This window comes from Pristiophorus japonicus, chromosome 22 (assembly GCF_044704955.1).
Source record: "Pristiophorus japonicus isolate sPriJap1 chromosome 22, sPriJap1.hap1, whole genome shotgun sequence".
Taxonomy (NCBI): domain Eukaryota; kingdom Metazoa; phylum Chordata; class Chondrichthyes; family Pristiophoridae; genus Pristiophorus; species Pristiophorus japonicus.
Window position 1 is genome coordinate 64,336,887 of NC_091998.1, and position 25,274 is coordinate 64,362,160.

General features: G+C 48.9%; 1 protein-coding gene across 1 annotated transcript in view; it reads left to right on the forward strand.

Annotated features, from left to right (window-relative positions):
- Window positions 1–25,274, forward strand: part of LOC139234791 (prominin-2-like) — a 74,236-nt gene that overhangs the window by 11,682 nt on the left and 37,280 nt on the right. Inside the window, exons 6-16 of the mRNA XM_070865481.1 lie at window positions 382–445; window positions 1,993–2,082; window positions 8,113–8,312; window positions 9,400–9,471; window positions 9,556–9,619; window positions 10,252–10,405; window positions 14,162–14,314; window positions 15,594–15,717; window positions 17,528–17,613; window positions 23,005–23,089; window positions 24,444–24,590. Coding sequence (XP_070721582.1) covers window positions 382–445; window positions 1,993–2,082; window positions 8,113–8,312; window positions 9,400–9,471; window positions 9,556–9,619; window positions 10,252–10,405; window positions 14,162–14,314; window positions 15,594–15,717; window positions 17,528–17,613; window positions 23,005–23,089; window positions 24,444–24,590 — 1,239 coding nt within the window. The remainder of the gene's footprint in view (window positions 1–381; window positions 446–1,992; window positions 2,083–8,112; window positions 8,313–9,399; window positions 9,472–9,555; window positions 9,620–10,251; window positions 10,406–14,161; window positions 14,315–15,593; window positions 15,718–17,527; window positions 17,614–23,004; window positions 23,090–24,443; window positions 24,591–25,274) is intronic.

The following is a 25,274-nucleotide window of genomic DNA, read 5'->3' on the forward strand; positions in this document are numbered from 1 at the left end:
TTATTCAATGTCCCAGCTTCCACAGCTCTCTGAGGCAGCGAATTCCACAGATTTACAACCCTCAGAGAAGAAATTGCTCCTCAACTCACTAATCTCGTTAATCACCCAATAAACAACTCTATTCTAATTAAATCAGTCCAGTTTTACATCTATCTTTGTATTTTTATTTCCTGATGTCAGGCAGTAATCCAGTGAACTGCGCTATCTCCTCCCCATCGCCTCAATAACCTTCCTGTAGTCTGGAGCCCAAAGCTGCACACAATATTATAACTGTGATCTTACTAAGGTTTATTATAGATTCACTGTTACATCTGAATTTTAATATCAGACCTGGCAGCTCTTGCTCAGAATTTTCTTGACAACTTATTTTATTTATTTCAGACTGTACCTAAAATTGTTGCTCAGTTTTCAGTCCCAAGGAACAGGTTATTATCTGAACTCGACAGTAAGTATGAAATCATTTGAATACTATATAACCCTGTAAAAACCACACATCATAGATAATGTGATACTGCAGATAATCTAGGCTCTGGGGAATGTTTATCTAGAAACCTCTGATAATTTAAGTGTTGTTGCAGTGTTTTTACCTCCAGACTCCAACACACTCCTGGCCGGCCTCCCACATTCTACCCTACGTAAACTAGAGGTGATCCAAAACTCGGCAGCCCCGTGTCCTAACTCGCACCGAGTCCCACTCACACATCACCCCTGTGCTCGCTGACCTACATTGGCTCCCGGTTAAGCAACGCTTGATTTTTAAATTCTCATCCGTGTTTACAAATCTCTCCATGGCCTCGCCCCTCCCTATCTCTGTAATCTCCTCCAGCCCCACAATCCCCCCCAAGATATCTGCGCTCCTCTAATTCTACCCTCTCGAGCATCCCTGATTATAATCGCTCCACCATCAGTGGCCGTGCCTTCTGTTGCCTGAGCCCCAAGCTCTGGGACTCCCTCCCTAAACCTCTCCACCTCTCTACCTCTCTCTCCTCCTTCAAGACACTCCTTAAAATGCACCTCTCCACCTGCACTAATTTCTCCTTATGGGGCTTGGTGTCAAATTTTGTTTGCTAACGCTTCTGTGAAGCGCCTTGGGACATTTTACTACATTAAAGGCCCTACATAAATACACGTTGAATGAGCTGTGGGTTGAGAACAAACATCTGATCCATTCAAGGATGAAAAGTGTTTGTGTCAGTGCTGAATCCGTGGAACTCCTTCCAAGATACTTTTGTTACCTTAAGCTCGGTCCCTTGAATGTCGAACTTCTAATGGTGGTGGCCTGCTGAAGCAGGAGACCTGAAGATGCTAACTCTTGCCTTGCTGCACTTACCCAGTCCTGCCAAAGTGACTACTTCTCCTGTCTTAACCTCAATAATAACGACAACAACTTTCACTTATATAGCGCCTTTAACGGAGTAAAACGTCCCAAGGCGCTCCGTGTGTCAGCAAGATATTGAAATCTGGGGAGGGGTAGCACAGTAGATAACATCCTCGTCTGATGCACATAGGCAAACACACACACACACACACAAGCTCTCCAACAAGTGATCAGGAGCAGAAATCTGGTTGACTTTTCTCTCCCTCACTCATCATCATCATCGGCAGTCCCTCGGGATCGAGGAAGACTTGCTTCCACTCTTAACATGAGTCCTTAGGCGGCTGAACAGTCCAATACGAGAACCACAATCCCTGTCACAGGTGGGACAGACAGTGGTTGAGGGAAAGGGAGGGTGGGACAGGTTTGCCGCATGCTCCTTCCGCTGCCTGCGCTTGGTTTCTGCATGCTCTCGGTGATGAGACTCGAGGTGCTCAGCGCCCTCCCGGATGCACTTCCTCCACTTAGGGCGGTCTTTGGCCAGGGACTCCCAGGTGTCGGTGGTGATGTTGCACTTTATCAGGGACTTTACATAGCAGTGTTGGATCTTTGTGTCCAGCTTGGCTGCTTTCCCTCAGCTCTAAGGCTAACTGTTATTTCTGACTTATTTAATACAGGTATTGATGGAACTCTTGGGCGGCCAATCAAGGAAGCACTGGATCCAATAGTTGATCCTGTGCTGATGATGCTCTTCGCAAGATTACAAGGTAAATCATAATATCTGGAATGTCCATTTGCAACCTTGCCACACTCCCATCTCTCAAGGCCACGAATCATCGTTGAACAAGCTGGCTGCATGATGCCGAGTCTCTTACTGACGTCCAACTGACCCCGCGCAGTTACTGTTTCCAGCATCGCAAGAGGACCTTTCTGCTTCTACTACAAGGTGGCAGCTTAAGGGCACACTCCCGCCCTGGTCAAGCACAGGTGACAAAGGCCCATCTCCTCTGATTTGGCCAAGTATCTATTGCAGGGTCGACTTGGTTAACAGCGGCTCCAACTATTCCTCTGGAATCTTCCCTTGTCCTCCAGCTCTCTGAGGGCAAAAGCAGGTCCACAAGGCCTGTCACTCCCACTGGTATGGGAAGCCTCTCCCACCAGCAGGGAATGCTCCTCCCACCAGTACAGGATGCCCCTCCCACCAGCAGTGCTGGTATTGTGCAGGTATTGTGTTGGTATTGTACAGAATAAGAGCATAAGAAATAGGAGCAGGAGTAGGCCATTCGGCCCCTCGAGCCTGCTTCGCCATTCAATAAGATCATGGCTGATCCGATCATGGACTCAGCTCCACTTCCCTGTCCGGTCCCCATAGTCCCTTATTCCCTTATCGTTCAAGAAACTGTCTATTTCTGTCTTAAATTTATTCAATGTCCCGGCTTCCACAGCTCTCTGAGGCAGCAAATTCCACAGATTTACAACTCTCTGACAGAAGAAATTTCTCCTCATCTCAGTTTTAAATGGGCGGCCCCTTATTCTAAGATTATGTCTTCTCGATCTAGTCTCCCCCATCAGTGGAAACATCCTCTCTGCATCCACCTTGTCAAGCCCCCTCAAAATCTTATACGTTTCGATAAGATTACCTCTCATTCTTCTGAATTCCAATGAGTAGAGGCCCAACCTGCTCAACCTTTCCTCATAAGTCAACCCCCTCATCCCCGGAATCAACCGAGTGAACCTTCTCTGAACTGCCTCCAAAGCAAGTATATCCTTTCTTAAATATGGAAACCAAAACTGCACACAGTATTCCAGGTGTGGCCTCACAATGTGTTGGTATTGTGCTGGTATTGTGCTGGTCTTATGCTGGTATTGTGCTGGTATTATGCTGGTATTGTGCTGGTATTGTGCTGGTATTGTGCTGGTATTATGCTGGTATTGTGCTGGTATTGTGCTGGTATTGTGCTGGTATTATGCTGGTATTGTGCTGGTACTGTGCTGGTATTGTGTTGGTATTATGCTGGTATTGTGCTGGTATTGTGCTGGTATTGTGCTGGTATTATGCTGGTATTGTGCTGGTATTGTGCTGGTATTGTGCTGGTATTATGCTGGTATTGTGCTGGTATTGTGCTGGTATTATGCTGGTATTGTGCTGGTATTGTGCTGGTATTGTGCTGGTATTATGCTGGTATTGTGCTGGTATTGTGCTGGTATTGTGCTGGTATTGGAATGCCACCTCCCGCAGTGTGATTCTTGCGCAGCTGGCAAAGGTTTTTTTATTGCGACTAGCCACCTGGAAGATCTGTAGGTTTCTGTTTCAGTCGGTCTCCCTGATTACCTTGAATCTTCCCGAAGCCAGTGAATCCTCTGCTGAAAAGGCAGAAGCATGCATTGATGGTCGCATCGAGATGCAGCGTTACCCATGCAGGAGTGCAGCTATCCTTCTGTCGTCATGTGGTCTGGCTAAGTATCTGTGCATGCAGGGAAAGGCAGGCAGGTTACAGTTAGCTTGCGCTCCCAAGACCCAGGCTGCAATATAGAAATGAATATTATGTGACTGGCATATGAGACGCGTATGAAATGATGACACTTTGCACTTTGACCCTCGCCCGCTAAGGGCGTGTATCAGAAATTCAGCCACGATGTTGGAAACCTGCATCAAGCTACAACATACGAGTTTCACCAGACTGATCCCTGGGATGAGAGGGTTGTCCTATGAGGAGAGATTGTGTAGAATGGGCCTGTATGCTTTGGAGTTTAGAAGAATGAGAGGTGATCTCATTGAGACATATAAGGATTCTGAGGGGGATTGACAGGGTAGATGCAGGGAGGATGTTTCCCCCCGGGCTGGGAAGTCTAGAACCAGGGGTCACAGTCTCAGGAAAAGGGGTCAGCCATTTAGGACTGAGATGAGGAAAAATTTCTTCACTCAGAGGATGGTGAATCTTTGGAATTCTCTGCCACAGAGGGCTGTGGATGCTGAGTCTCTGAATATATTCAAGGCTGAGATCATTAGATTTTTGGAGACTAGGGGAATCAAAGTATATGGGGATCGGCCGGGAAAGTGGAGTTGAGGTCAATGATCAGCCGTGGTCTCATTGAATGGCGGAGCAGGCTCGAGGGGCCGTATGAGCTACTCCTGCTCCTAATTCATATGTTCTTATGTCCGCCACTATTATGGCACAGAAATGACCATCACGTGCGCCACACCACGACTGGCTGGGACTTTTGTGCAGCTCCACGGAGGCTCTTGCTGAAAAGGTTGAGCAGCTAATTATCATCGTCCGAGAGCGACACTGGAGGCTCAGAATCAGGAAATTACTGAGTCACTCAGCAGGTTGCCCAAGGGCAACATTCTTACTGACCTGCTCTCTAGGGACGTCGCTGAATTCCTAAAGCTCCATTAAGTATTACATGAAGTGTTTTATCAGCCAGGCATGTTCTGATTTGCACCCCCCCCCCGCCCCCTCACACCGCACTCGCGCCCCGCCCGAAGGATATTATTTTTTGAATTAATATTTATTCAGCTGGTGCACTAAGCATGAATTGCAACCGGTAATGAAACATGGCAAAAGATCGCATGCAGTTTTGGAGTCGGCCCTGTGCCTATTTTACCGGCGGTTAATCTATTTATAGGCAGAGACTATAGTATAAAAGCAATCAGTCCGAAGGACCATTAGGCAAAAATAAGCTTTTCATGTGAAAAACAGACAGACATGGCTTGCTGGTACAACCGTTCAAATTTCAGAGGTTGAGAAGAACTAATGAGGTTAATCATTAAAATAGCACTATCGGCCGGATGTTAGTAACAATGCATAAAACATTTGATTACGTATGTGTGAAGCTTCACAACAAGTTGTTGCCTAGACATGGCTTCCTGGCCAATATTTATCCCTCAATCAACGTAACATATCAACAGATTATCACATTGCTGTCTGTGGGAGCTTGCTGTGCACAAATTGGCTGCTGCGTTTCCCACATTTCCACAGTGACTACACTCCAAAAGCACTTCATTGGCTGTAAAGCGCTTTGGGAGGTCCGGTGGTGGTGAATGGCGCTATATAAATGCAAGTGTTTCTTTATTTTTGGTTTAATCTCCACCACCGATCCACAAATGCACTGTAGCAACTCGTCAACACCCCCTCCCCCGCTACCTCTACCACTGTGAAGGAGTGCCGCACTGCCGGAGGTGCCGTCTTTCAAATCAGACGTTAAAGCGCGGCGGACGTAAAAGATCCCGCGGCACTATTTCGAAGAAGAGCAGAGGAGTTATCCGCGGTGTCCTGGCCAATATTTAGCCCTCAATCAACAATAACAAATAAACAGATTATCTGGTCATTATCACATTGCTGTCTGTGGGAGCTTGCTGTGCGCAAATTGGCTGCCGCGTTTCCCACATTACAACAGTGACTACACTCCAAAGAGTACTTCATTGGCTGTAAAGCGCTTTGTGACGTCCGGTGGCTATGTAAATGTAAGTCTTTCTTTCTGTACTGTTTCAGTACAAACTAATCGATCAAACTGAACCTGTCCATTCAGACATGATCAGATCAGAGCCATTGCCCCCTCCCCCAAACCCGTCCCTATTAAATAATGTGTGGCAGCGTTGTGTCTCGGGCTCCGATACTTGCTGTGTGTTTCAGACGTTGGCCGCACTGTCCCTGATCCTCCGTTGCGTGAATTTCCCACTGGAGGATGGGAATGCAGGACGGTTTAATGTACAGCGTGAGTCGCCAATGTATTGCCGTTCCAGCGAATCGCGGGCCGATGCATATTCGGCAGATAGCCCGCACACATTCCGGCTGTTTCTAATCAAATTACTCCAACACACTCCTGACTAGTCTCCCACGTTCTGCTCTACGCAAACCTGAGGTCATCCAAAACTCGCACCCAGTCCCACTCACCCTTCACCCCTGTGCTCGTTGACCGGGAAACAATAGTGGTACGACGCTCCAATCTGTTGCTGTTGGGGTTATCCATGAAGGTCCTGATGTTCCATAGAAACATAGAAACATAGAAAATAGGTGCAGGAGCAGGCCATTCGGCCCTTCTAGCCTGCACCTCCATTCAGTATGATCATGGCTGATCATGCAACCTCAGTATCCCACCCCTGCCTTCTCTCCATACCCCTTGGTCCCTTCAGCCGTAAGGGCCACATCTAACTCCCTTTTGAATATGTCCAACGAACTGGACTCAATAACTTTCTGTGGCAGAGAATTCCACAGGTTCACAACTCTCTGGGTGAAAAAGTTTCTCCTCATCTCGGTCCTAGATGGCTTACGCCTTATCTTAGAATGTGACCGCCTGGTTCTGGACTTCCCCAACATCGGGAACATTCTTCCTGCATCTAACCTGTCCAGTCCCGTCAGAATTTTATAAGTTTCTGTGAGATCCCCTCTCATTCTTCTAACCTCCAGTGAATATAAGTCTAGTCGATCCAGTCTTTCCTCATATGTCAGTCCTGCCATCCCAGGAATCAGTCTGATGAACCTTCGCTGCACTCCTTCAATAGCAAGAGCGTCCAGGTCCCAAACTTCATTTTAAAGGGTGGAAGATGCTTGTGTGTGAATTCTTTTAACATGGAGCAAGGTCTTGGTCCAATGGCAAGGGGATGCAAGACGATTGAAGACCAGGCTCTGCTGCATGGGCCTAGTACACACACACGCCTATGTTCCAACTGACCTACATTAGCTCCCGGTCAAGCAACACCTCGATTTTAAAATGCTCATCCTTGTTTACAAATCCCTCCATGGCCTCGCCACCTCCCTATCTCTATAATCTCCTCCAGCCCCACAAACACCCCCCCACCCCCCCCGAGATCTCCACACTCCTCCAATTCTGGCCTGTGGCACATCCCCAGTTTTAATCACTTCACCATTGGTGGTCGCTGCCTTGGCCCCAAGCTCTGGAATTCCTTCCCTAAGCCTCTCCGCCTCTCTCCTACTCTTCCCTGCGTTGAGATACTCCTTAAAACCTGCCTCTTTAACCAAGCTTTTGGTCATCTTAAACCGCATAACTAAAACCGCCTTTTTGCACCTCTGTAACATCGCCCGTCTCCGCCCCTGCCTCAGCTCTTCTGCTGCTGAAACCCTCATCCATGCCTTTGTTACCTCTAGACTTGACTATTCTAACACACTCCTGGCTGGCCTCCCACGTTCTACCCGACGTAAACTAGAGGTCATCCAAACCTTGGCAGCCCGTGTCCTAACTCGCACCAAGTCCCGCTCACCCATCACCCACTGTGCTCACTGACCTACACTGGCTCCCAGTTAAACAACGCCTCGATTTCAAAATTCTCATCCTTGTTTACAAATCCCTCCATGGCCTTGCCCCTCCCTATCCCTAATCTCCTCAGCCTCACAACTCCCTCCCTGAGATATCTGTGCTCCTCAAATTCTGCCCTGCTGAGCATCCCTGATTATAATCGCTCAGCCATCGGTGGCCGTGCCTTCTGTTGCCTGGGACCCAAGCTCTGGAACTCCCTCCCTAAACCTCTCCGCCTCTCTACCTCTCTCTCCTCCTTTAAGACGCTCCTTAAAACCGACCTCTTTAAACAAGCTTTTGGTCATCTGCCTTAATTTCTTCTGTGGCTCGGTGTCAAATGTATCTGTTTGTCTGTACCACTGTTGCGCCTTGGGACGTTAAAGACGCTATATAAATACAAGTTATTGTTATTATTATCTGCCCTAATTTCTCCTTATGTATCAAATTTTGCTGATAACGTTCCTGCGAAGCACCTTGGGATGTTTTACGATATTAAAGGTGCTGTTGTTCACGGAGTTGCATTTCCTGTTTAACTTCAGAGCTCCGCATTGTCAAAGGCCACCTGTCGACCATCAACGCCACACAGAGCTCTGTGCGGGTGCAACAGCTACAGTTGCAGGCCGAGCTGGAGAATCTGAAACTCGATATCATTGCCACGCTGGAAAATGCAAGCTGTGAAAATTGTCTGCCAGCCGTGGCAGCAGTTAATAACCTGGAGCTGAAAGGTATTCTCAGGAAGGTAAGGAAACAACCACACTGCCTTGGATAGTTCCTTTCCAAGCTTTACATCGAACGTACAGCACAGAAACCGTCCATTCGGCCCAACAGCTCCACTTATCTCATCATAATAGGCGCTCCCTCCAGCAAGGATGACTTGCTTCCACATGGGTTCACAGATGCTTCAATGAAGGACCCGATGTTCCAGTCCTGAACTCCAGTTGAAGGGCGGAAGATGCCTGTGTGTGGATTTTTTTAATGTGTGGTGACCGTTGCACGGGCTTGACAGAACTAGGCCTTTATCCAGTGGCAAGGGTTGAACCAGGACAACTGGGGACCAGCTCTGCTGCACGGACCTAGTTATCTGGCACGTGCTGCCCCTGGGCCCTCGGCTCTTCTGGGTCCCGTACCCTCATTTACCGCACCTCCGTCACGATCTGGCTTCCTCTTAAATGCATCTATGCTATTCGCCTGCTGCTGGCAGCGAGTCCACATTCACTCCACTCTCTGGGTAAAGAAGTCTCTCCTGAATTCCTTATTAGATTTATTCGTGGCCATCTTATATTTATAGCTCCTAGCTTTGGACTCCCCACAAGTGGAAACACCTCAACGTCTACCCTCTCAAAGCCCTTTCATAATTTTCGAGACCTCTATCAGGTCACTCCACAGCCCATCTCTGCTCTTCAACCCTCGGACAGGTCCATCTCTGTTCAACCCTCGGACAGGTCCATCTCTGTTCAACCCTCGGACAGGCCCATCTCTGCTCTTCAACCCTTGGTCAGGCCCATCTCTGCTCTTCACTCCTCAAACTGCACCTTTCTCTGTACCTCACCCTTCTATTGTTACCTCTCAAATTGCCTCAATACCTTGAGCCCTTGGTCTTTGCCCCCTAAGCTGCATACATCTCTGCCTTCACCTTTCAAACTAGGTCTACCCCGGCTCTTCACCTCTCATGGACCTCATTCACGCCCTGATTTGCCATGTTATTGAGGCTGGCGTACTGATTGGCCAGTTCTGGTGCAGGAACGGTGATTAATTTGACACTCGTTTAGTGTGGCTGTTTTTGGAGTCGTTTATCTCCACCAGTAATCTGTCTCCACTCTCTCTAGCCTACTGAAATTCAGGTGGTGTTGGACAGGTTCGTGATCACTACAGATATACTGGATAATTCCGTGGAACAGGTAACTTGTCCACTTTTTTGGATTCATTGGATCCTGTGCGCGTGAGTCACTGCCAAACTGCTAACGTGCGTTCTCTCTCCTCAGGGCTATCGGTTATTTAATGAAACTCCTGCCAGGGTGAACAATCGTACCTCACAGATTATCAAAGGTGGGTGTGTCTGGGGGGGAGGGGAGGAGGGTAGAAATCTTTCATTGGACAGCCTGGTTGCTTAGTACCAGGAAATGTGCTGGTCCTTCGCTGCTTCCAAGTCTCGTCTACTCGTTCCTTTCCTGGGTTAGCGTCCTATTTCTGTGTCAGCCCTGGCTCAGTGGGCAGCACTCTCGCCTCTGAGTCAGGAGGTTGTGGGTTCAAGTCCCACTCCAGGGACTTGAGCACAAAAATCTAGGCTGACACTCCAGTGCAGTGCTAAGGGAGTGCCGCACTGTCGGAGGTGCTGTCTTTCGGATGAGACGTTAAACTGAGGCCCCGTCTGCCCTCTCAGGTGGATGTAAAAGATCCCACTGCACTATTTCAAAGAAGAGCAGGGGAGTTATCCCCGGTGTCCTGTCCAATATTTATCCCTCAATCAACATTACAAAAAACAGATTATCTGGTTGTTATCACATTGCTGTTTGTGGGAGCTTGCTGTGTCCTAATTGGCTGCCGCGCTTCCCACATTACAACAGTGACTACACTCCAAAAGTACTTCATTGGCTGTAAAGTGCTTTGAGACGTCCGGTGGTTGTGAAAGACGCTATATAAATGCAAGATTATCTTTTTATTTGTGTTGGTTTTTGCAGACATCAAGATAGCTATCAAGGACATTGAAGGAAATCTCTCGACCATCACTGAGAAGATCCAATTACCGGATGTCCTTCAATCCCTGCCTAACACCCTCAATTCTCAGCAGGTGGCAGGAGTCACAAGTGAAGTGAAGCGATACGATAACTACAGGTAGGCAAACACAATCATTGCATTCATACAGGAAGGTGATATCTTTCTGCGTTGTAGTTCTTCTACTGGTTGTCGCCCCTCCTTTCCCCAAGACTGACTTCTGACATAGGAACGGAGATGAGGAGGAATTTCTTCTCTCAGAGGGTCGTGAATCTGTGGAATTCTCTGTCCCAGAGAGCTGTGGAGGCTGGGACATTAAATATATTTAAGGTGGAGATAGACAGATTTTTGAGCGATAAGGGAGTCAAGTGTTATGGGGAGCGGGCGGGGAAGTGGAGCTGAGTCCATGATCGGATCAGCCATGATCTTATTGAATGGCGGAGCAGGCTCGAGAGGTCAAATGGCCAACTCCTGCTCCTATTTCTTATGTTATGTTTCTTATGAACAGGAGTAGTCCATTCAGCCCCTCGAGCCTGTTCTGCCACATTACAGATCTGTACCTTAACTATTTCTACCCGCCTTGGTTCCGTAACCCTTAATACCCTCGCTGAGCAAAAATCAATCCAGCTCAGTTTTGAAATTCTCAATCCTACTCTTTTTGGGGGAGAGAGTTCCAGATTCCCACTGCCCTTTGTGTGAAGAGGTGCATCTTGGACTCTTCAATGGCCTGGATCTAATTTTAAGGTTTTGTCCCTTTGTTCTGGACTTCCCCAGCAGAGGAACTAGTTTCTCTCTATCTACCCTGTCAACTCCTTTATTCATCTCAATCACTTCAATTAGATCCCCCTTAATCTGTTATACTCAGAGGAATACAAGACTAGTCTGGTGTGGAAATGATGGTGAACCTTTATAAAACATTGGTTCGGCCCCAACTGGAATATTGAGTCCAATTCAACGCACGCTGACCCAGATCACAGAAGATGGATGGCCACTTGGGGAGTTATCAGGGGCTTGAAAGTGCCCATGGATCTGTACCCCAGCAAAGACGGGTAGATATAGTTAAGGTACAGATCCGTCAAGATCTAATTGAATGGTGGAGCAGGCTCGAGGGGCCCTATGGCCTACTGCTGCTCCTAATTCTTATGTTCTTATGTTACACCATGAGTGTGAGAAACTCAAGCTGTGTTCTGGAGCCTTGTGATAGAATCTGGATGTGGATCGTTGGTTGGGTTTTACAATTTGGGCTGCATGCACTCTCAGTAAGCTCTGCTCAGGCTCACCCCAAAGCCGTGATATGGGGTAAAACAAATCCCAATGTCCCATTCCTCAAAGCTCTGGAAGCACACTTCGCAACGTTCAGCATTCCCAGACCGCGATTCCCGGTCCGTTGGTCCGAGGGGATTGGAGAGGACAGTGGATCCGTGCGGTGTCGCCATCAATGAGCTCCAGGAGAGCAGCACGTCAGAACGTTGCCCCCCCCCCCTACGTGACCGGCAATGCGCTGGCAACCTTTCCAGGATAACCACGGGGTCCGAGGGCAGAACCACAAGGTGGCGGCCCTAGTCACAGCTCCGCGTTGCCTGTAACTCAGCAAGCTGACCCCGCACTGTAATACATGGTTGGAAAATCCACCCTGAGGTCATTCGAGACAAGATGGATCTCCTTTGCCCCTCAGTCCTAATCGCAGGTGACCAGTCTGCCCACGGGCATGGTACACCAGTGCCGTAGCTCAACACCAAACCCATCGCCCGCGCTACCCCACGGCACACTTACACTGAATGATATACTTGCATTGGGGGCTGTTCAGAGGGGGTTCACTAGGTTGATTCTGCAGATGAAGGGGTTGACTTATTAGGATAGGTTGAGTAGGTTGAGCCTCTACTCATTGGAGTTCAGAAGAATGAGATGTGATCTTATGAAACGTATAAGATAATGAGGGGGCTCGACAAGGTGGATGCAGAGAGGATATTTCCACTCATAGGGGAAACTAAAACTAGGGGACATAGTCTCAGAATAAGGGGCCACCCATTTAAAACTGAGATTATGAGATATTTCTTCTCTCAGAGGGTCGTGAATCTGTGGAATTCTCTGCCCCAGAGATCTATGGAGGCTGGGTCATTGAATATATTTAAGGCGGAGATAGACAGATTTTTGAGCAATAAGGGAGTAAAAGGTTATGGGGAGCGGGCAGGGAAGTGGAGTTGAGTCCATGATCAGATCAGCCATGATCTTATTGAATGGCGGAGCAGGCTCGAGGGGCCAAATGGCCGACTCCTACTCCTATTTCTTATGTTCTTATGTACATTGGCTTCTGGTTAATCAATGCCTCATTTCACTACGTTAAAGGCACTATATGAATACAAGTTGTTGTTGTTATTTATAATGGGCTCTGGGATTTTGCACCGTGTGCTTTAGGAATCGTATTCTGTGAGTCCCTCTGGTTTCACTGACAAACTGAACACCTGTGGCCTTACCTATTGCCTGCACTTTATCCCCTGTTTCTGAGGAAACCATTGCCCTGTGCTGCATGAAGGTCAAAGGTTGTCAGTCTCTTCATTTAGAGCCATCCATGCCTCTGTTACCTCTAGACTTGACTATTCCATCACACTCCCGGCCGGCCTCCCACATTCTACCCTACGTAAACTAGGGGTGATCCAAAACTCGGCAGCCCGTGTCCTAACTCGCACCAAGTCCCGCTCACCCATCACCCCCTGTGCTCGCTGACCTACATTGGCTCCTGGTTAAGCAACGCCTCGATTTCAAAATTCTCATCCTTGTTTTCAAATCCCTCCATGGCTTCACCCTCCCTATCTCTGTAATTTCCTCCAGCCCCACAACCCCCCGAGATGTCTGCGCTCCTCAAATTCTGCCCTTTTGCGCATCCCTGATTATAATCGCTCCACCATCGGTGGCCGTGAGCTCTGGAACTCCCTCCCTAAACCTCTCCGCCTCTCTACCGCTTTTTCCTCCTTCGAGGTGCTCATTAAAACCTACCTCTTTGACCAAGCTTTTGGTCACCTGTCCTAATTTCTACTTATCGGTGTCAAATGTTTTGTCTCATAAAACTTCTGTGAAGCGCCTTGGGACATTTTACTCCTGTAATGTATTTGCTTCATGGGTTCTTTGCTTAAGAAACTAGTTTGTCAGCCTTGGCTCCGCGCGTCGCCACTGAATCCGAAGGTTCAAGTCCTGCTCCAGAGAATTGAGCACGAAAATCTAGGCTGGCACTCCTGGGCAGTAGTGAGGGAGTGCCACACTGTCGGAGGGGCAGTACTGAGGGAGTGCCGCACTGTCGGAGGGGCAGTACTGAGGGAGTGCCGCACTGTCGGAGGGGCAATACTGAGGGAGCACCGCACTGTCGGAGGGGCAATACTGAGGGAGCCCCGCACTGTCGGAGGGGCAATACTGAGGGAGCCCCGCATTGTCGGAGGGGCAGTACTGAGGGAGCATCGCACCGTCATAAAGTACTTCATTGGCTGAAAATGCGCTTTGGGACGTCCTGAACATAAGAACATAAGAATTAGGAACAGGAGTAGGCCATCTAGCCCCTCGAGCCTGCTCCGCCATTCAACAAGATCATGGCTGATCTGGCCGTGGACTCAGCTCCACTTACCCGCCCGCTCCCCGTAACCCTTAATTCCCTTATTGGTTAAAAATCTATCTATCTTTGACTTGAATACATTCAATGAGCTAGCCTCAACTGCTTCCTTGGGCAGAGAATTCCACAGATTCACAACCCTCTGGGAGAAGAAATTCCTTCTCAACTCGGTTTTAAATTGGCTCCCACGTATTTTGAGGCTGTGCCCCCTAGTTCTAGTCTCCCCTCTGAGGTGATGTAAGGTGCTATCTAAATGCAAGTTCTTTCTTTTGCTGCAGGTGGATAGTGGGCATTGTCTTGTGCTGCATCATTCTCTTAATCCTCGCGTGCAATGTGCTGGGACTTGGGCTGGGCACGGCCGGAATCGCGATCAGGGATGATCCGTACAGTGCCACTGGATGCTCAAAATCTGGAGCCAACTTCCTGATGGCGTAAGGCAGCTGCGTGGTGTCGGGGCTCGAATGGTGTTTCACGGCACACTGAATGTCGGAGTGCGGGTTCAGTGCCGGGGCACCTGTACGTACTGAGGGTTCCAGCGATAGGAAGGAGGACCCGTGTATCGATTGGCAGTGAGGGGTGTAGACGCTGACATTGTCAGTCTTGATGTGCATTGCGTCTGTCTACATCAATAGTTTCAGGATCAGTGAGTGCGCACCCGTGTGTATGGACATGTTCCATGTCAGTGAGGTGTGTGATTGCATATAATAACCGTCTCAGTAAGGGTTGCGTTTCAAGCTTCAGGATCATCAGGGCTTGCACCTGTAGGGATCGGCAGTTTCAGTAAGAACGAAGAGTGTGCATTTAACAGTGAGGAGAATATCAACTCAGTATGCTGTATGTGTTGGGGAGTCTGCCTGTATGATCTTTTTTGATTTGGTTCTGGCAAGGCCGGCATTTATTGCCCACCCCTAACTGCCCCTTGAGAAGGTGGTGGTGAGCCGCCTTCTTGAACCGCTGCAGTCCGTGTGGTGAAGGTGCTCCCACAGTGCTGTTAGGGAGGGAGTTCCAGGATTGTGACCCAGCGACGATGGAGGAACGGCCGATATATTTCCCAGTCGGGATGGTGTGTGACTGGGAGGGGAACGTGGAGGTGGTGGTGTTCCCATGCGCCTGTTGCCCTTGTCCTTCTAGGTGGTAGAGGTCAGGTGTTTGGGAGGTGCTGCCGAAGAAGCCTTGGCGAGTCTTGTAGATAGTGCACACTGCAGCCATGGTGTGCCGGTGGTGCAGAGTGAAGGATTATGGTGGTGGATGGGGTGCCAATCAATGTGTTGTGGAGTGCCTGTGTGTGTTTTTGGAGTTTGCCTGTATGTGTTTTTGGAGTTTGCCTGTATGTGGTCTGGAGTTGGCCATATGTGGTGAGGAGTTTGCCTGTATGTGGGGTGGAGTTTGCCTGTATGTGGTGAGGAGTTTGCCTGTATGTGGGGTGGAGTTTGCCTGTATGTGGGGTGGAGTTTGTCTGTATGTGGTGAGGAGTTTGCCTGTATGTGGTGAGGAGTTTGCCTGTATGTGGCCTGGAGTTTGCCTGTATGTGGTGAGGAGTTTGCCTGTATGTAGTGAGGAGTTTGCCTGTACGTGGTCTGGAGTTTGCCTGTATGTGGTGAGGAGTTTGCCTGTATGTGGGGTGGAGTTTGCCTGTATGAGGTGAGGATTGCGCCTGTACGCACTGACAGTTTTACTGTCCCTGCTCTTACCTGTTCTCTTCTATTACAGAGGCGTTGGGTTCAGCTTTATCTTCTCCTGGCTGCTCATTCTGCTGGTGTTTGTCACGTTTTTAGTGGGAGGGAATGTTCGGACGGTGCTCTGTAAACCGTGGGAAACTGGAGAAATCTACCAGGTGCGTTGTGAGACAACTGCCCGTGATTTTCTGAAGGCCTAACTGTGGAGCCACCAGACCACAGCGATGAAAACTCAGCCATTGCGGCATTTCATCACGCATCCAGTTCCCATTTCTTTCAGGCCTTTAATGAGTCTAGCGCAGGACAGAAACGCAGTGCCACTGGTGATTGTGAACAGGAGATGGCCTGTCCCTCACAACTGCAATGTCTTGCCAATCATAATATATAACCTCCGCACCCCACCCAGGACCATGTGATCTCCCGGGAGAAGCAGATTAAAAACTCTGGCCAATTTGGGAGAAAAAAATCTGGGAAATTCATCTCCAATCCCCCACCTCCCCCTGCCGCCCCCTCCCCCTCCTCCCCCAACCCCCAGTCACCATGACGATCGAAACGAGTTCAGGTGATCCCCTGGCCCTGATCGTTCTATGCCATACTTGCCTCTGGTGATCAGCCAGAAACAGGTCCAGCTCTCGCTGGAAGGGTTTCAGCCAATCAATGTCCACCGCTCGAGAGGGCAGCCTGTTCCAGAGGCCCACTGCTCTCTGGGAAAAGAACCGCCTCTTGACGTCTCACCTTGATCCGGCCTTGTCCAACTTAAACATGCGGCCCTGGTCCTCCCTAAACAATTTAGTTCAAACAAACTGTCTACAGAACACAATCTATTCCTTTTCATCGTCTTATAAACCTCAATCAGATCCCCCTAAGACTACACTTCTCTCAAGTGTAGTGCCCCAGCTCTTTTCGCCGATCTACGATGATTTAAACTGGGAATTAATGCAGTGGCCCCCCCTCTGCACTCTCTCCAAAGCCTCAATATTGCCCACCTTGTGAGGAAACTGAGAGGAGGAGAAATTTCTTCACTCAGAGGGTGGTGAATCTTTGGAATTCTCGACCCCAGAGGGCTGTGGAGGCTCAGTCTTTGAGTATATCCAAGACAGAGATCGATAGATTTTTGCATATAAAGGGGATCAAGGGATATGGGGATAGTGCAGGAAAGTGGAGTTGAGGTCGAAGATCAGCCATGGGAATAAGGGGTTATGGGGAGCGGGCAGGGAAGTGGAGCTAAGTCCATGATCGGATCAGCCATGATCGTATTAAATGGCGGAGCAGGCTCAAGGGGCCGTATGGCCGACTCCTGCTCCTATTTCTTATGTTCTTATGAGACCAAAACTGAGTGCAGTATTCTGACTGAGGCTTGATCACAAGATCTACGTCTTATAATCAATTGTCCGATAAATGCACCCTAACCCTGCTTTCCACTTGTGGAAGATGTTTAGAGAGTCCAATGCCAGGGGCCTTAAATATAAGACAGTCACGAATAAATCCAAGAAAGAATTCAATCGAAACCTCTTTACCCAGAGAGTGGAGGGAATGTGGAACTCGCTGCCATACGGAACAGTTGAGGCAAATAGCACAGATGCTTTTAAGGGGAAGCTAGATATGTACATGAGGGAGAAGGGAATAGAAGGGTATGTTGATGGGGGGAGATGGAGAGAGGTGGGAGGGGGCTGGTGTGGAGCATAAACCCTGGCACAGAGCAGTTGGGCCACGTGGCCTTTTCTGTGCTGTACATTCTCTATAATTATTTGCTCTTGCTATCATTGCTAATGGAGCTTTAGCAATCTATGTATCATGTCGCTGCTCTTGTTTTATTGGGAATGTGGCATTGAGGAGGCTTCAGTGGACCCCAGACAATGATGTGTACCCAATATGTGGCAGTACGTCAAGTGCTGAAGGCTGTAGTACCATCAGCACGGGAAAAATGAGAGTAATTGATGCTGAATGTGCTGTGATTATTTTCTGCAGATCATCGATACCCTTGCCACCCAGGACAAAACATTCAACCTCTCCAATTACCTCAACGTGTCAATCAGCATCTCCGAGCTCCACAGGTCAGTAACGACTTGCTCGCTCTCGAGCACAGGGAGCGCCTCAGGACAATGTCACCGAATCTCACAGGAAAGTAACATTCCCTGAGTCCTAACCTGGGCTAGTTTGCCAGAAAGGGTCTAGGTCTAATCTCTCCATTTTCACAGTGGAGAGAGGGGACAAATTACTCGGGGTATGGATTGGAAAATTGCCAGTGTCATTTAGAAACCAGGTAACGACAGACTATCAAGTGTCAGCCCTGGCTCAGTGGGCAGCATTCTCGCCTCTGCGTCAGAAGGTCATGGGTTCAAGTCCCACTCCAGGAACTTGAGCGCTAGGCTGACACTCCAGTGCAGTGCTGAGGGAGTGCCGCACTGCCGGAGGTGCTGTCTTTCGGATGAGACGTTAAACCGAGGCCCTGTCTACTCTCTCAGGTGGACGTAAAAGATCCCATGGCACTATTTCAAAGAAGAGCAGGGGAGTTATCTCCGGCGTCCTGACCAATATATATCCCTCAATCAACATAACAAACAAAGTTTATCTGGACATTATCACATTACTGTTTGTGGGAGCTTGCTGTGTGCAAATTGGCTGCTGTGTTTCCCACATTACAACAGTGACTACACTCCAAAAGTACTTCATTGGCTGTAAAGCGCTTTGTGATGTCCGGTGCTATTACTTAGCGACAATCAGTTACTGAACTCTATCGTCAGAGACAGAGTGACAGCACTTGGACAAATATAAGCTGATCAACATCAGCAGGGATTTGTGAAGGGTAACGTCTGTCGAATCTAGTTGAATGTTTTGGGAGGTCCGCAGCATAGTGGATAGAGGAGTGCCTACGGATGTTGTCTATGTGGACTTCGAGACGGCGTTCGATAAGTTTCCTCACAAGAGATTATTAGCAAAAATGAAAGCACGTGGAATTGGAGGTAACCTTGTGACATGGGGTGCAAATTGGTTGGGAAGTCGGAGACAGAGAGTCGGAATAAAGGGAACAAACTCTGGTTGGTGGGACGTGACTAGTGGTGTCCCCAAGGACCTGTACTGGGGCCTCAGCCTTTCACTATATTTATCAAAAGGAAAAGAAAGACTTGCATTTATATAGCGCCTTTCACAACCACCGGATGTCCCAAAGTGCTTTACAGCCAATGAAGTACTTTTTGGAGTGTAGTCACTGTTGTAATGTGGGAAACACAGCAGCCAATTTGCGCACAGCAAGCTCCCACAAACAGCAATGTGATAATGACCAGATCATCTGTTTTTGTTATGTTGATTGAGGGATAAATATTGGCCCCAGGACACCGGGGATAACTCCCCTGCTCTTCTTCGAAATAGTGCCCTGGGATTTTTTACATCCACCTGAGAGAGCAGACAGGACCTCGATTTAATGTCGCATCCGAAAGACGGCACCTCCGACAGTGCAGCACTCCCTCAGCACTGCACCTCCGACAGTGCAGCACTCCCTCAGCACTGCACTGGAGTGTCAGCCTAGATTTATGTGCTCAAGTCCCTGAAGTGGGACTTGAACCCACAACCTTCTGACTCAGAGGTGAGATAGGGTGCTATCCACTGAGTCACGGCTGGCACGTATGGCGCTGTGACAAGTCTGTGGCCCCGATGTGAGACAAACATACGGACTCTGATCTGGAGTCGACACACTACTGCTGCGCCACGAGGTTAATGATTTAGATTGAGAAACAGAGAGCCGTATAGCCAAGCTTTCTGATGACTCTAAGTTAGGAGGCACAATAAATAGTGTAGCTGGAAGCGCAACGGTAAAAAGGGATGTAGACGGACTAAGTGAGTGGGCAAACCTGTGGCCGATGCAGTTCAATACGGGGAAGGCAAATTGCTAGTCTTTCCTATTAAGGAGAGACTGGGAGCTGTGAAAGAAAGACAGAATTTGCATTTATATAGTGCCTTTCACGACTGCAGGATGTTCCAAAAAGCTTTACAAGGAATTTCGTATTTTTGAAATGTAGCCACTGCTGTAATTTAGAGCAGCAAAGCGATTTGGGTGTCCAGGTCGGCAAATCACTAAAAGCTAGAGCACCGGTACAGAAGGCTAAGGGAATGTGGGCCTTTATCTCAGGGGAATCGGAATTGAAAAGTAAGGAAGTGATGCTTCAGTTGTACAGAGCTTTGATCAGACCCTATCCGGAGCTCCATGTTCAGTTTTCACATTACATCCTGCAGCTTCTTAGCATCCTCCTCACAGCTCACACCTATGTAATGTACCCTAGTGAAGCTCTGTTAGATCAGCCCTCGGCTTTCTTAACTCAAGTAATGCAAATAAAGTTTATGTAACCTGTCATAATTGAACCCTTTAAGCTCGGGTATAATCCTGCACTGCTCCCCTCCAAGACCAACATACTCTTCCTGATATACAGCACAGAAACAGGCCATTTGGCCCAACCAGTCCATGCCAGACCCAACCAGTCCATGCCAGACCCAACCAGTCCATGTCAGTACCCAACCAATCCATGTCAGACCCAACCAGTCCATGTCAGACCCAACCAGTCCATGCCAGACCCAACCAGTCCATGTCAGTACCCAACCAGTCCATGTCAGACCCAATCAGTCCATGTCAGACCCAACCAGTCCATGCTGGACTCAACCAGTCCATGTCAGACCCAACCAGTCCATGCCAGGCCCAACCAGTCCATGTCAGAACCAACCAGTCCATGTCAGACCCAACCAGTCCATGCCGGGCCCAACCAGTCCATGCCAGGCCCAACCAGTCCATGTCAGAACCAACCAGTCCATGTCGGACCCAACCAGTCCATGCCGGGCCCAACCAGTCCATGCCAGACCCAACCAGTCCATGTCAGACCCAACCAGTCCATGTCAGGCCCAACCAGTCATGCCGGGCCCAACCAGTCCATGTCAGAACCAACCAGTCCATGTCAGAACCAACCAGTCCATGTCAGAACCAACCAGTCCATGTCAGACCCAACCAGTCCATGCTGGACTCAACCAGTCCATGTCAGACCCAACCAGTCCATGCCAGGCCCAACCAGTCCATGTCAGACCCAACCAGTCCATGTCAGACCCAACCAGTCCATGCTGGACTCAACCAGTCCATGTCAGACCCAACCAGTCCATGCCAGGCCCAACCAGTCCATGTCAGACCCAACCAATCCATGCCAGACCCAACCAGTCCAACCAGAATGGCAGGCAGTGACCAGTGGGGTGCCGCAGGGTTCAGTGCTGGGACCCCAGCTATTTACAATATACATCAATGATTTAGATGAAGGAATTGAATATAATATCTCCAAGTTTGCAGATGACACTAAGCTGGATGGCAGTGTGAGCAGTGAGGAGGATGCTAAGAGGCTGCAGGATGACTTGGACAGGTTCGGTGAGTGGGCAATTGCATGGCAAATGCAGGAAAATGTGGATAAATGTGAGGTTATCCACTTTGGTGGCAAAAACAGGAAGACAGAATATTATCTGAATTGTGACAGATTAGGAAAAGGGGAGGTGCAACGAGACCTGGGTGTCATGGTACATCAGTCATTGAAAGTTGGCATGTAGGTACAGCAGGCGGTGAAGAAGGCAAATGGCATGTTGGCCTTCATAGCTAGGGGATTTGAGTATAGGAGCAGGAAGGTCTTACTGCAGTTGTACAGGGCCTTGGTGAGGCCACACCTCGAATATTGTGTTCAGTTTTGGTCTCCTAATCTGAGGAAGGACGTTCTTGCTATTGAGGGAGTGCAGCGAAGGTTCACCAGACTGATTCCCGGGATGGCAGGACTGACATATGAGGAGACACTGGATCAACTGGGCTTGTATCCACTGGAGTTTAGAAGAATGAGAGGGGATCTCATAGAAACATATAAAATTCTGACAGGATTGGACAGATTAGAGGCAGGAAGAATGTTCCCGTTGCTGGGGAGTTCCAGAACCAGGGGTCACAGTCTAAGAATAAGGGGTAAGCCATTTAAGACCGAGATGAGGAGAAACTTCTTCACTCAGAGAGCAGTTAAACTGTGGAATTCTCTACCGCAGGAGGTTGTTGAGGCCAGTTCATTAGATATATTCAAAAGGGAGTTAGATATGGCCCTTATGGCTAAGGGGATCAAGGGGTATGGAGAGAAAGCAGGAAAAGGGTACTGAGGTTGAATGATCAGCCATGATCTTATTGAATGGTGGTGCAGGCTCGAAGGGCCAAAAAGCCTGCTCCTGCACCCTAATTTCTATGGTTCTATGTTTCTATATCGGAACCAACCAGTCCATGCTGGACTCAACCAGTCCATGCAGAACCCAACCGGTCCATGCCGAACCCAATCAGTCCATGCCGGAAACAAGCAGTCCATGCTGGGCCCAACCAGTCCATACTGGACTCAACCAGTCCATGCAGAACCCAACCGGTCCATGCCGAACCCAATCAGTCCATGCCCGAACCAAGCAGTCCATGCTGGGCCCAACCAGTCCATACTGGACCCAACCAGTCCATGCTGGACCCAAGAAGTCCATGCTGGGCCCAACCAGTCCATACTGGACCCAACCAGTCCATGCTGGGCCCAACCAGTCCATGCTGGACCCAACCGGTCCATGCCGGACTGAACCAGTTCACGTCGGGGAAACTATTTCCCAGAGATACAGAAACTATTTCCTCTTGGTGGGGGAGTTGGGAACAAATGGACATAACGTTAACACTAGAGCTGGGCCAGTTAGTTGACACAATGCGTATTGGAAATCTGGAACTCTCGCCCCCGATAGGCTACAGATGCCAGTTAGTGGTTTCAAGACAGAGAATGATCGACTTTTGTTTGGTAAGGGCAATGTAATGTATTTGCTCCATGGGTTCTTTCCTTAAGAATTCATAGCAACACATTGCTATTAAGAACTAGTTGGTTTATTAACAAAGGTTTAACAATCACACTACACATTACCGGTTCATCCACCAGGTTCATAACCACCTGCCCCATCGTGGATGCCCCGAACCCAACTGGCTGGGGTTTTATTGAGTCTTGTGAACATCACGTGACTGGCTAAGCCCCTCCCAACTCAACAGCTCTACAACTATTTTAGTGAAAACTATAATCCAAGTGCCCTCGTTAAAAGGGGGCACTAAAACCGACAAATTAAACCAATTATACTTTTTACATTATTTGATCAAATTAAAATTTGGTTGCCGGGGGTGATGATGCACTCCAGTCCCTCCGGCACCCACCTCTTCAACAGCTCTACAAACCTGTGAGCATCCTCCCAGGTGTAGACATTACAGGTATCACGGGCTAGCGAGGAGAGGTGGCTAAATGATACAGATCAGCCATGATCTAATAAAGTGCAGGAACAAGCCTGAGGGGCTGAATGGCCTCCTCCTGTTCCGAATGTTCAGCATTTGTCTGCAGAAATATGGAGACCAGGCAATTGTTACCAGGATTTCTCTCTTATTTGTTTAGACGCTGTGAAAATGATGAGTCACTGTGGAACATCCTATCATTGAACCAGATTGTGGACTTGGACTCGTTTCTAAACCTGAGTACTGTACGTATTTCCTGATTCCCAGCATTCTGCCTCTGGCTCTCCGTCTCTTTCTTCTTTAGACCACAACCCACGTGGCATCTTGCCCGAGTCAGAGTACCCCAACTCGGCTAGTGCCGGCCACCTTGCTACGGTCCACACAGTGGCCCGATCGATTTATCTCCTCGCTTCCACAGCCGAGAGGACAACCCCGAGCAACGGGCTGATTCAAAATGGACTCAAGCGACCCGATAAGATCAATGTGTGTTTGGATGCTTTGCGGCGCAGAGCAAAAGCTTCTGCGACGAGTGGGGGTTGTCTCCATGGTGAACGGATATAGTTCCATTGGGGGAACGGGGAAATTCCTGCGATGAATGGGTCTAGTTCCCATGGTGAATGAGATTAATTTCTATGAGGAAGGCCAATGGAATCTTGACCTTTATTGCAAAGGGGATGGAGTATAAAAGCAGGGAAGTCTTGCTCAGCTGTACAGGATATTGATCAGGCCACACCTGGAGTACTACATGCAGTTTTGGTTTCCATATTTACAAAAGGATATACTTGCTTTGGAGGCAGTTCAGAGAAGGTTCACTCGGTTGATTCCGGAGATGAGGGGAGTTGACTTATGAGGAAAGGTTGAGTAGGTTGGGCCTCTACTCATTGGAATTCAGAAGAATGAGAGGTGATCTTATCGAAACGTATAAGATTATGAGGCGGCTCAACAAGGTGGATGCAGAGAGGATGTTTCCACTGATGGGGGAGACTAGAACTAGAGGGCATGATCTTAGAATAAGGGGCCGCCCATTTAAAACTGAGATGAGGAGAAATTTCTTCTCTCAGAGGGTTGTAAATCTGTGGAATTCGCTGCCTCAGAGAGCTGTGGAAGCCGGGACATTGAATAAACTTAAGACAGAAATAGACAGTTTCTTAAACGCTAAGGGCATAAGGGGTTATGGGGAGCGGGCGGGGAAGTGGAGCTGAGTCCATGATCGGATCAGCCATGATCATATTGAATGGCGGAGCAGGCTCGAGGGGCTGTATGGCCAATCCTGCTCCTATTTCTTATGTTCTTATGAATGGGGGGCTAGGTTGACTATTGAGTGGAGACAGTCTCCACGGTGCAAAGGCGAGTTCCTGCAGTGACTGCGGGTATTTTTCATTGTAAATGGGTGGGAGCGGGAGGGCGGCTTAGTGAGGGGGGTGGGTAGGGGTGGGGGGGGGGTGGGTAGGGGTGGGGGGGGGGTGGGTAGGGGTGGGGGGGGGGTAGGGATGGGGGGAGGGGGTCGTAGTTCCTAAAGTGGTTCCGCTGCTGAACGCCATTTGTTTCCGGGGTGAATGGGGTCGTTTCCACGGTGACGGCTCTGTCTCTCTGCTTCAGTACACAGGCGATGTGGTTCAGATTAACGAGGGACTGAATGTGGACTTAAGCGACGTCGTTTTGCTGGACAGCGCTGGAAGGAACGCCCTGAGGAATGCTGGCCGCACTGGGATTGATGGGATCAACTACACGCTTTCCATTGAGCAGGTGGGGGCCGGGGCCGGGGCCCTTCATTTGCTTTCAGCCTCTGAGCGAGCACTTGTGTTAAGATACGATACTTTTGGTAGTGCTAATAGAATCATAGAATAGAGTACAGCACAGAAGGAGGCCATTCGGCCCATCGAGTCAGTGCCGGCTCTTTCGAAGAGCGGTCCCGTTAGTCCCACTCCCTAGCTCTCTCCCCATATCCCTGCAACTTTTTCTCCCTCAAGTATTTATCCAAGTCCCTGTTGAAGGCGACTATTGATCCTGTATCCACCGCCCTATCAGGCAATGCATTCCAAATCCTAACCACTCGTTGCGTATAAAGGTTTTCCTTGCCTCATTTGTCCATTGCCTTAAATCTGCGCCCTCTGGTTATCGGCCATTGGATCAGCTTCTCTTTATTTACCCTATCTAAACCCTTCATGATTTTAAACGCCTCCATCAAACCTTCCGCTTAGCCTTCTGTGCGCCAAGGAGAACAACCCCAGCTTCTGTAATCCCTCATCGCTGGAACCGTTCCAGTAAATCTCTAAATGGGCTCCAATTTTTGCTCACGCTCCTTAAATTTCTCCTGGGATCAAATACTTCTGTTGCCCTGGCCTGAAAGTCAGGCTTTTTTTAAGCTTGTTAAGCAGCAGATAATAAGAAACCGGCAAATGCCTTCATTCCCACTGCAATGTTCAGAGG